The 12,538-nt window shown below is 39.1% G+C and overlaps 2 protein-coding genes across 6 annotated transcripts in view; one reads left to right on the forward strand and one right to left on the reverse strand.

Annotated features, from left to right (window-relative positions):
- The window catches only part of abhd3 (abhydrolase domain containing 3, phospholipase), a 51,223-nt gene extending 45,593 nt beyond the window's left edge, over positions 1-5,630 (reverse strand). The window contains exons 1-2 of the mRNA XM_061979267.2: positions 5,440-5,630; positions 2,296-2,459 (exon numbers count right to left, since the gene is read on the reverse strand). Coding sequence (XP_061835251.1) covers positions 2,296-2,459; positions 5,440-5,601 — 326 coding nt within the window. The 5' untranslated portion in view covers positions 5,602-5,630. The remainder of the gene's footprint in view (positions 1-2,295; positions 2,460-5,439) is intronic.
- Positions 5,631-8,595: 2,965 nt separating this feature from the next.
- The window catches only part of mib1 (MIB E3 ubiquitin protein ligase 1), a 99,569-nt gene continuing 95,626 nt past the window's right edge, over positions 8,596-12,538 (forward strand). For 4 of the 5 annotated variants that reach the window (XM_061979262.2, XM_061979264.2, XM_061979265.2 and 1 more), the window contains exon 1: positions 8,596-9,416. In XM_061979262.2, coding sequence (XP_061835246.2) covers positions 9,188-9,416 — 229 coding nt within the window. In that variant the 5' untranslated portion in view covers positions 8,596-9,187. The remainder of the gene's footprint in view (positions 9,417-12,538) is intronic. The other variant, XM_061979263.2, reaches the window with a different exon arrangement.

Here is a 12,538-nt window from a genome sequence, read left to right on the forward strand (position 1 = left end):
TCATGGTCCGTTTTCTTCCATTTCCACCACACATTTTCCATTGGACTATTTGCAGGCCATGACATTGACCTTATGTATTTTCTTTAAGGACAGTTTTTACAGGTTTTGCTCTACGGCAAGAAGCATTATCATCTTGAAAAAATGATGTCATCATCCCGTAACATCCTTTCCATTGATGGAATAAGAAAAGTGTCCAAAATGTAAATGTAAACTTGTGTATTTATTGAAGATGTAATGCATCTCCCCAGTGCCATTACCTGACATGCAGCGCCATATCATCAATGACTGTGGAAATGTGTGTATTACAAAAGTTCCAGCATCATCACCTTGCCCAATGCAGATTTGCTAGACATCACTGAAAACGACTTTCATTCAAGCATCAATGCTCGAGGATTGACTTTACTTAGCCCATTGTAACCTTGTTTTTTTTGTTTGTTTAGGTGTTGATGACGGTTTTTGTTTAGATTTTCTGTATTTAAATCCCATTTCCTTTAGGCGGTTCCTTACATTTTTGTCAGAGTTTGGTGACTCTACTTCCTGCCCATTTGTTCTTCATTTGTGTTGCTGTGCAGTTTCTGTTTTCAAGACATGTTGCTTTGAAGTTTTCTGTCTTGACGCTTTAAAGCATGGGTGTAAACTCTGGCCCGCGGGCCAAATTTGGCCCGCCGTATAATTTCATTTGGCCCTTGAGGCGATGTCAAATTAACATTAGAGCTGGCCCGCCGGTATAATACAGCGGCAGTGCCGCTGTAACACCGCAAATTCTCATACTTGCCAACCCTCCCGATTTTCCCGAAGTTCAGTGCCCCTCCCGACAATCTCCCGGGGCAACCATTCTCCCGAATTTCTCCCAATTTCCACCCGGACAACAATATTGCGGGCGTACCTTAAAGGCAGCCTTTAGCGTCCTCTACAACCTGTCGTCACGTCCGCTTTTCCTCCATACAAACAGCGTGCCGGCCCAGTCACATAATATATGCGGCTTTCACACACACATAAGTGAATGCAACGCATACTTGATCATCAGCCATACAGGTCACACTGAGGGTGGCCGTATAAACAAGTTTAACACTGTTACAAATATGCGCCACACTGTGAACCCACAACAAACAAGAATGACAAACACATTTCGGGAGAACATCCGCACTGCAACACAACATAAACACAACAGAACAAATACCCAGAACCTCTTTCAGCACTAACTCTTCCGGGACGCTACAATATACACCCCCCGCTACCACCAACACCCCCCCCCCCCCGCCCCAACCCCGCCCACCTCAACCCCCCATGCACTTTCTCTTGCTACTTCAAGGCTTGAATGTTTGATTCATTCATTATTGTTATTTTATTTTCAAATGTATTATTAGCCTGTGGAAAAGGTTTATTTTGATATTTACCTCAGAATGCTGCAAATAGAAAAGAGGCATTCAATTTTTATTTATATTTTATTTGATATGCCATTGATATGTTTTAATTATTATTATTATCATTTGAAACTCGATTTTGCATGTCTATATAAAGTTATATAAGCCTTGCTTGTTCAATATTCAATGCAAAACTTGTTTGGGTCCCTATTAAAAGGTTAATTTGTTCAACCTTGGCCCGCGGCTTTGTTCAGATTTAAATTTTGGCCCACTATGTATTTGAGTTTGACACCCCTGCTTTAAAGCTTTCCTTGGTCTACAAGTATGCTTGCCTTTTATAACCTTCCCATGTTGTTTGTACTTGTACTAGATTTTAGACACAGCTGACTGTGAAAAATCTAAAATTTTTGCAACTTGCGTAATGATTTATCCTTTTGGAGAAGTCTGATAAACCTCCCCATCTGTTTCAATTGACATCTCTTGGGTTGGAGCCATGATTCATGTCAATCCACCTGGTGCAACAGCTCTCCAAAGTGTGAATACTCATTTTTAACAGTAGACTGTAATGAACATATTTAATCTGATGCAGGTGTTCGCTTTGGAAATGAACATTTCAAGGGTATTTGCATAATTTTCCTCAGATTTTAGTGATTCCAGTGTTTCACTCTGCTTGATGATCTAAAAATGAAACTGTTATTGACTACTATAATTTATATTTTTGATTTACTTTAGCCAGAAAGTTGCCATTTGAAATGACTGTAAAGTTCTGTGTCATGTCTGTCATCTGCTTTTTTTTCTACAAATTTAAACAGATGGTGATTGCCTCATTTTTGCCAGAGGTTGCATGATGTCCTTTTGCATTGCAATCTACCAGTTACTTCACTGATACTGTTTTTTTTAATATGCATGCAGAGTTTGCTTGAGGACTTACTTCCTATAGACGATACCGGGTTTTGCTGTGACGAATGGTCTGAGGAGAGTCTGGATGCGGCTCTCCCAGCACCAAAAGGTGGGGTAGTAGGTCTCCGACACTATGGGACATTGCTCGCGCAAAAACTGGCAGAACTTCTTGCCTCCCGAGATGAGCTGCGGCTTCTGCAAAAAAGAAACGAAATATAAAACAACGATGAGACATTGAAAATCAGCATTAGTATGGCAGCTTGATTAAGAAAAAAACACTGATTGTGTTTATTATTCAAACAAATCATAGCAATCCCAGTGATGACATCACAGATTAAATCTGATTGGATATTTAGTCAAATGTCAGGTGAATTATAATTTTCCTACCATTAAACTGCTCCCCCCTTTTTTTTTACCAGTGAGATTTTTTTTTAAATATTTTTGTCTTTAGGGATCTCCTGATAAAAAAGGGTACTTTAAATACAACATCTAATTATTATTTTGATTGATAACTTATTTTGCAAATAAATAATTAAGAAAAAGTATATTAAATAAGCTGAATAAATACATACATATACAATAATACATAATGAACAAAGTTGAACATGAATAAATAACACATATACAGTATAAGTAAAGAACAGGCGTCAGTTTGTGAAGTTAAATGACAGTTGCTCTTCATGTCTTCATATTCCATATGGTGTTCCGCAGGGATCAGTTTTGGGTCCAAAGTTTTTTATTTTATATATTAATAATCTGTGTAATGTCTCAAAATGCTCAAAGCTGGTCTTATTTGCAGATGATACGAATACATTTTTTTCTGATAGTAACTTGAATAGACTTATTGATATAATCACTTTAGAAATGATTAAAATGAAAACATGGTTCAAAAGGAACAAGTTGTCTCTAAATTTAAGTAAAACAAATGTAATTCTATTTGGAAATAACAAGATAAATACACAAATAAAAATTATGATTGAAGGGATTAACATTGAGCAAAGTAAATTCATTGTGTAATAATTGATGAAAAATGTAATTGGAAAGCACATATTAAATATATTCATTTGAAATGATCAAGAGGCACGACAAGAGCTGGATGGAAAATCCCTCCAGCAACTCTACTATTCACTCATTTATCCTTACTTAAGTTACTGTGCAGAAATTTGGGGAAATAATTATAAAACCAACATACATCCCTTAACAATCTTACAAAAACGGGCACTTAGAATTATCCATAATGTGGGGTTCAAGGATCACACAAATAGCTTATTTTTAAGGTCAAAACTGTTACAATTTCCTGATATAGTAGAATATTTGACAGGGCTTATCATGTTTAGAGCAAGAAGTTATCAATTGCCTGCAGATATTCAAAGTTTATTCATAGATAAGGATGTGGGGTATAACCCCAGAGGAAAATATAAACACGCTTTAGCACTTAGCACAAGGAAAAAATGTTGTGTCTCAGTCTGTGGGGTGAAAATATGGAACAGCCTGAGTGATGAGCTCAAACACTGTTCAAACATTGAGCGTTTTAAGAAATTGTACAAATGTAATATTTTGGTTCGGCATAGTGAGGTCTAGGCTTATTTTGAATATGAGTATGAATGACTTATATGACTCACTTATGATGATATATTGAGAATTGTCAGCAAATTGTTCTGGGCAAATTGAGTTACCGTATGTGGATCCAGATGAATGTGATAAAGTGTGGTTCAAAGGAAACTGGATATTAGTTAAAGTAACTTAAAAAATAAGGGGGGATTCAAAAAGTGAATACTTCTTCCCATTACCCTTCTGAGATGTTTAATTTAATTTAATTTAATTTGAACTTCTTAATTTCCTTTCTTTTTTGTGAAATAATAATATTGCCATTGAGCACAAGACTGTCCACTGGAGATATGTATGTATATTATTAGAGACGTCCGATAATATCGGACTGACGATATTATCGGCCGATAAATGCTTTAAAATGTAATAACGTAAATTATCAGTTTCAAATTTATCGGTACCTGTTTCAAAAAGTAAAATTTATGACTTTATAAAACGCCACTGTACGGAGTGGTACACGGACGTAGGGAGAAGTACAGAGCACCAATAAACCTTAAAGGCACTGCCTTTGCGTGCCTGCCCAATGACATAATATTTTCGGCTTTACACACACAAGTGAATGCAACTCATACTTGGTCAACAGCCATACAGGTCACACTGATGGTGGCCGTATAAACAACTTTAACACTGTTACAAATATGCGCCACACTGTGAACCCACACCAAACAAGAATGACAAACACATTTCGGGAGAACATCTGCACCGTAACACAAGATAAACACAAACAGAACAAATACCCAGAACCCCTTGCAGCGCTAAATCTTCCGGGACGCAACAATATACACCCCCGCTATCCCCCTACCCCGCCCCCCCATAACTTGAGTTGATTTACTTTGGAAAACCTTGTTACATTGTTTAATGCATCCAGCGGGGCATCACAACAAAATGAGGCATAATAATGTGTTAATTCCACCACTGTATATATTGGTTGATATCGGAATCGGTAATTAAGAGTCGGACAATATCGGAATATTGGATATCGGCAAAAAAGCCATTATCGGACATCTCTATATATTATGTACTACATGTATAATGTGGAGCTGACTATGACATACTCAATAAACAACGACAACAACTGACAGGAACATTATATACAGTAATGTATAAATAGTGTATATGCAGGATATAACTGAATCAATAAAATTACTTCTTGTCAATAAAATTGTTTTGGCATTTTCATCTAAATACTGTAATGCACGATTGTTTTATGATGTAACAGCACAAGTCGGCCGCTAGGGGAACAGTGAGGTAGTTCTCGCCACAGCCATGGTTCTCCCCTGTCTTCCACCAGTAGTGACATCCGGTGAACTGCGTTTTTAGATTGATGGGATTCATGGATGGATGGATAATTATTTGGTATTTATTAAATATACATCAAGAGTGGTTTGTGTGTGTGTCTTGTGATGCAATCTGTGTCAAAATGTGCACATTTGAGCCCGGCGTCGAGTGCAATTCACCGGCATGGAGGTGGATGCTGCTGCACGACAGACACACACACACACACTCACACACGCCGGTTCAAATAAGGGTTGAACAATGTATTTTTACAAAAATAATCATATGTTACCTTGGCTACGGATATGAGATAGTAGCAGGTGTAGGCTGCGCTGAAACCCAGCACCAGAGACAGTCCAACTCCCGAGCCGAGGAGTCCAACTTTGACTTGGTTTTCCAGGTAATGAGACAGGTCCCTTGTCAAAATGTTGAAATTGAGGTCCAGCGAGATCATTGCAAGGTGTCTTGTGTGCTCACTGCCGGCCAGAGACTCCTGCACGCCGCCTGCACTGAAGGAGACAAGTCAAGGAGACCTGGGAAGGGTGGAGGGAAAGCAGACTGGAGCGTGTAATGTGCAGGTCTCACCGAGGGGTGGTGCTGTTTCGCTGTCTGACGGCGCCCCCTGCGGTCTAGCAGGCTGTCTTTCGGTTACTTTGTGCTTTTTTTTTTTCTTTTTTTTTTTTAAATTATTTTTATTTTTTTATAAACCTTTATTTTTATAAATTTCAACATTTACAAACAGTTGAGAAATAATAATCAAAGTAAGTACAAAATAGTACAAAACAGTACAAAACAGCGCCAGGGGGTTGTAAATTCAAAGTAATTAAAATAGAATGCAATATATATATATATATATATATATATATATATATATATATATATATATATATATATATATATATATATATATATATATATATATGTATATATATATATATATATATATATATATATATATATATATATATATATATATATATATATATATATATATATATATATATATATATAACTGCGGGAATACTTCACATAATTATAAATATATAGAAGAAACATTTTATAAAATATACATAATAGTCAGATAGTGATATTTAATTTTAGATTTAACATTTAGATATAATGTTTAGAGTCAACATTTAATTTGATGAATGTGATGAAAATTTGAGAAGTGAGTTAAATCTCAGAAATATATCTGATAGAAAAGTATGACTGAACTTTTACATTCGGCATATTGAGTGAGGTTTGAAACGGAATGACTCACAAAGTGTGTCTGGTGTAAACACTCTCAAGGGGTGATGGCCTGGAACCCGAACATTGCCCAAGGGCTGCCTGTACCAACGCATGTGGCAATTAGTCTGCACTTATTAAATTAAGTGGAAATGTCCATACTATACGCACCAAGGCAACACTTGTCTCAAGTGTTCCATATAATAACACTGTGTTGTGAAAGGACATCATAGGTCTCCTGTATAAAATCAAGTTGAGTGCCTGTATGAATACAAGGATAATGGATCATGCACACTAAGATATAGTAAGTGAAATCAACATAATGCATAGAAAAAAAATATATAGAAAATGCAGAAAATGATATATTTAGTTACACTTTGGTGAAACTGCATCAACGTGTTCAGACAGGTACGTTTGAATTTTGCTGTAAAAACCCTAATACGCAAGTACAATGTTGTATAATGCATGTATATTAAACTCTATAATCCAATCCAGTCCAATCCATCCATCCATCTTCTTCCGCTTATCCGAGGTCGGGTCGCGGGGGCAACAGCCTAAGCAGGGAAGCCCAGACTTCCCTCTCTCCAGCCACTTCGTCCAGCTCCTCCTGGGGGATCCCGAGGCGTTCCCAGGCCAGCCGGGAGACATAGTCTTCCCAACGTGTCCTAGGTCTTCCCCGAGCCCTCCTACCGGTCGGACGTGCCCGAAACACCTCCCTAGGGAGGCGTTCGGGTGGCATCCTGACCAGATGCCCGAACCACCTCATCTGGCTCCTCTCGATATGGAGGAGCAGCGGTTTTAGTTTGAGCTCCTCCCGGATGACAGAGCTTCTCACCCTATCTCTATCTGCCATTTCGGCCGCTTGTACCCGTGATCTTGTCCTTTCGGTCATAACCCAAAGCTCATGACCATAGGTGAGGATGGGAACGTAGATTGACCGGTAAATTGAGAGCTTTGCCTTCCGGCTCAGCTCCTTCTTCACCACAACGGATCGATACAGCGTCTGCATTACTGAAGACGCCGCACTGATCCGCCTGTCGATCTCACGATCCACTCTTCCCTCACTCGTGAACAAGACTCCGAGGTACTTGAACTCCTCCACTTGGGGCAAGATCTCCTCCCCAACCCCGAGATGGCACTCCACCCTTTTCTGGGCGAGAACCATGGATTCAGATTTGGAGGTGCTGATTCCAATATATAGCACATTTAAACAACAAAAACGTTTCCAAAGTGCTGCACAAAAATATTAAAAACAAGATTCAAATACTATCCTTAGCTCCACCAATGACTGAATAAAAACTAAATAAATAAATATAAAACCAATATAAAAATAAATATGATTAAAAACGCTTTTATAGGGTAAAACTAATTAAAACAATAAATCAAAATACAAATTTAAAGTGGCTAATATGCGGTGTGTGTTATTGTGTTTCATTGTTTTTAACATGTTCCTGGCAAATAAACAAATACGTCTAAAGATGCATTACATTTAGAGATGTCCGATAATATCGGCCTGCCGATTTTTTTAAAAAATTAAATCAACATAAAAAACACAAGATACACTTCCAATTAGTGCACCAACCCAAAAAACCTCCCTCTCCCATTTACACTCATTCACACAAAAGGGTTGTTTCTTTCTGTTATTAATATTCTGGTCCCTACATTATATATCAATATATATCAATACAGTCTGCAAGGGATACAGTCCGTAAGCACACATGATTGTGCGTGCTGCTGGTCCACTAATAGTAGTAACCTTTAACAGTTAATTTTACTCATTTTCATTAATTACTAGTTTCTATGTAACTGTTTTTATATTGTTTTACTTTCTTTTTTATTCAAGAAAATGTTTTTAATTTATTTATCTTATTATTATTATTTTTTTTAAAGGACCTTATCTTCACCATACCTGGTTGTCCAAATTAGGCATAATAATGTGTTAATTCCACGACTGTATATATCGGTATCGGTTGATTTCGGTATGAGTTGGACATTATCGGAATATCGGATATCGGCAAAAAAGCCATTATCGGACATCCCTAATTACATTGTATCGTATGCATGTTCGAAATAAACTGAAACTAAACTGAACTTAACTGAAAACGCTGACAAATATCGATATCACTACACTATTAACTATTACCATCGTTGGTATATATTGTATTGTTTGTTGTCCAAGCTTCGTGTCTTCGTGCTTTTCCGTCCATCTCCGTAAAGCTGGTTGTTGCTCGTCTGTCTGGCGAGGAGGGGGGTGCGCCGAGCGATGATTGACAATAATGGCGACGCGTCTAGTCTGAATTGACTCCATGGGGGTGAGAACCATCTCCGGCCGACAAAAGGGAACATCTCAGGTGAATGTTTCGCGTCGCACAGGATAAAAACAACACCCCCGAGTGAGGACATTTGCACCAGTGGCTAAGACTTGGCTTCGGCAAGGAGGCTTTTGCCTTTGCTAGCTTCTAGTTAGCTCGCTAGCTGGCTAAGTTGAAGAGGGTCGCATTGTATGTTGAGCGTGCAGACCCGAGGAGGAGGGGCGGTCAGCTTGCACGGACCTGGCTAAACCAACAATGTCGCTGCTTCACAAGCTCCCCGTCTCCATTTGTGAATGAAGTGTGTGCTTTTCCCAAAAAGATCCTCCCTCCTTCAAGCAGCTAGTGTGGCTAGTGGGCTAGCTTCGCGGGCTGGTGTTTCGGCTCTGTTCGGACTCGCTCGGGCTTTGCTTTCGGAACCCGCTGGGCAAGCTCACTTTGGGCTAACGTGCTAAGATCTACTTGAACATTTGCAGGAGCACTGCGATCTTTTTGTCGTATTCAATGACTACCGGCAGGAACAACCGAGCCATGATGGAAGGAGTCGGGGCCAGAGTGGTCCGCGGACCCGACTGGAAGTGGGGCAAGCAGGACGGCGGAGAGGGACATGTTGGCACGGTCAGAAGTTTTGAAAGTCCCGAGGAGGTCGTTGTTGTCTGGGATAACGGAACGGCTGCAAACTACCGCTGCTCTGGAGCTTACGACGTGAGGATATTAGACAGTGCACCTACAGGTAACTTCTTATAAATCAAAACACCAAATCAGTTAACTGTAGACGCTCGCGATGGTGTTTTTGTCTTTATGGGGCCTAGAAAGACTCAGACACTTTGTAGTTGGACTACTACACAATAACAACACACCAATGTTTACACTAGAGCAGTGTTTTTCAACCTTTTTTGAGCCAAGGCACATTTTTTTCATTGAAAACAGCAGAAAACATAAAAAAATGAAACTCAGCAGTCGATATTGACAATAAAAAGTCATTCTCACAAGTGTTGGATATGAATTCAAACCATAACCAAGCATGCATCACTATAGCTCTTGTCTCAAAGTACTGTCACGACCTGTCACATCACCCTGTGACTTATTTGGAGTTTTTTAGTGTCTTCCTGTGTGTAGTGTTTTAGTTCTTGTCTTGTGCTCCTATTTTGGTGGCTTTTCCTGTTTTGTTGGTATTTTCCTGTTGCAGTTTCATGTCTTCCTTAAGCGCTACTCCCCGAACCTGCTTTGTTTTAGCAATCAAGACTATTTAAGTTGTCGCTATCCTTCTTTGCGGGGACATTGTTGATTGTCATGTCATGTTCGGATGTACTTTGTGGACGCCGTCTGCTCCACACGCTGTAAGTCTTTGCTGTTGTCCAGCCTTCTGTTTTTGTTTAGTTTGCAACCAGTTCAGCTTTAGTTTCGTTTTGCATAGCCTTCCCTAAGCTTCAATGCCTTTTCTTAGCGGCACTCGCCTTTTGTTTGTTTTTGGTTTAAGCATTAGATATCTTTTTACCTGCACACTGTCGTCTGCATATTGTGATCACGACCAACCATGTTGTCGACATCTACAAAGCAATTAGCTACTTGCTGCCACCTACTGATATGGAAGAGTATAATATTCTTACTCTGCCGAGCTCTAGACAGCACCAACACTCAACAACAGCACATTTGCAGATTATTATTACTGGTTTGCAAAAAATATTTTTAACCCAAATAGGTAAAATTACATATTCTCCCACGGCACACCAGACTTTATCTCAGTGTGTTGCGGCACAGTGGTTGAAAAACACTTCACTAGAGTCACAAAGCCCAGGACATTTCCCTTCCCTATTATTCATTATTTGTATATAATGTCAGTGCATTGACATTATATCGAAGGTCCTGTATAATGACGGGAACGCACTGCTATTTTAAAGCATCTTCTGTGAAACCACTAGTCAAAGTTCTATACAGCAAGAGCGCTCTGCTGTTTTTAAAGGGAAACTGAACTTTTTCTTATGAGAGACAAGAAGACTAAAGTTTTTTTTGCATTCTAACATGTAAAAATTGTCTCGTTCCAGGTGGCTAGCAATGCCGATAATGGGATAAATCAATAAATCACTTTAAAAATGTATTTAAAAACAGCCAACAATACATTATGTTCCATAACCTGTATAATAACCAAGCTGTAGCAACATTGAACACGGAGGAACTCTTTTTTTTTTTTTTCTAGTTGAGTAACACATCGCCATTCTTCGGTATTAGCCGTAAAAGCTAGCCTTGGCAAGAGATAAGCTAGCTTCTACGTCAGCACCCGAATTGCGTTTGAGATTGTGATGCACAACACAATGCGATATGATACCAATCTGTACTGACTGAAAAACATGAACAATCATATTACAGTAACTGTGAAGTATTAGCCCACATTTCATGTTTTATTTGTACACAGCTAGCCCATGTCCGCCCTGAGATCAGTAGGTCGTGAGTTCAAACCCAGAGTCATACCAAAGACTATAAAAATGGGACCCATCACCTCCCTGCTTGGCACTCAGCATCAAGGGTTGGAATTGGGGGTTAAATCACCAAAAATGATTCCCGGGCGCGGCCCCCGCTGCTGCTCACTGCTCCCCTCACATCCCAGGGGGTGATCAAGGGTGATGGGTCAAATGCAGAGAATAATTTCGCCACACCTAGTGTGTGTGTGACAATCATTGGTACTTTAACACGCATGAGGTGCTGCATGTGTGATGATCAATATTAAAGTGACTCACTCGATGATCAGCCGTGCGAATTGGTCCAGCTGGGTGTTTTTTCTAGTTTATTTGGCAAGCACTCCATTTATTTCGAAATAGCATGGCTCCAAGTTCCACATGTACAGCGTCAAAGTCATGTCGACGTCACTCTCTCGGCTTTCGTCTGCTCCAACGTTTCACCCTTCCTTTGTTCATCTTTTGTATATTCAGCTTCAAAAAAATAGGTTGCGAATCCTCATTTGTCCAAAAATAGTCATCTTTTTTGTTACCAAGTCTGCCATGATTAGAAAACACTTGTGTTTGTTTCCGAAAGTAGAACACTCAATTCTTGCTGAAAATCAGAAATGCGCTGCTATGGAAACAGAAATTAATGCGCTGAGGCAATGCTTTAAATGACCAAAATAAGGTAAATATTGAACATAATACATATTGTTATGAACGTGTCTGTTACTACAGTACCGGTATATGTAGACTTGCAGTGTGTATATAAAACATTGATGGGGGGTTCTGAAGTTGTTTTAGAGGGCTTTGAAGGCTACAAGGCTGACTCCCATCTTCCAAGCATTTTTTTCTCATCTTTAAAATCCTAAAAAAAAAGACACACATGTTTTTGTCTCTCAGAATGATTGTGAATGATAGGCAAAATTCCACCCAAAAAGTGCAGTTCCCCTTTAAGGAGCTGCTGCAAAAAACTCGGATCAAAAAGTCTGTATTTAATTTGGCATGCTTTACAGTAGTATAACATGAACATGCAAAACAATTAACAATGCGGTACGTCCTGTTTAAACTTGTGTGATTCAACATATTTGAAAGAGACTTGCTTTCATGTACTTCTGCAACAACTACTAAAGAAAAATATTACTGGTATATGATTGGAGCTTTCTGCTGTTTTTAACAAATGACTGCAAAAAAGCTAGTCAAAGATCCTCTATATGACAGCAGCACTCTCAGGTTCATGCAGTTGCTACCCAAAACAGCAAATATCCTCAATGTGACAGGAACACTGCTGTTATGAAGGACCTACTGCAATATTGATTCGGTAGACGGGAACACTGCTTTTTTAAGGACTCACTGCAAAAACGTTACTCAAGCATCCTATGTATGACCAGGCCTGAGCGATTAACCTAAATATAAAACC

Source organism: Nerophis lumbriciformis, linkage group LG19 (genome assembly GCF_033978685.3).
Source record: "Nerophis lumbriciformis linkage group LG19, RoL_Nlum_v2.1, whole genome shotgun sequence".
Lineage (NCBI taxonomy): Eukaryota > Metazoa > Chordata > Actinopteri > Syngnathiformes > Syngnathidae > Nerophis > Nerophis lumbriciformis.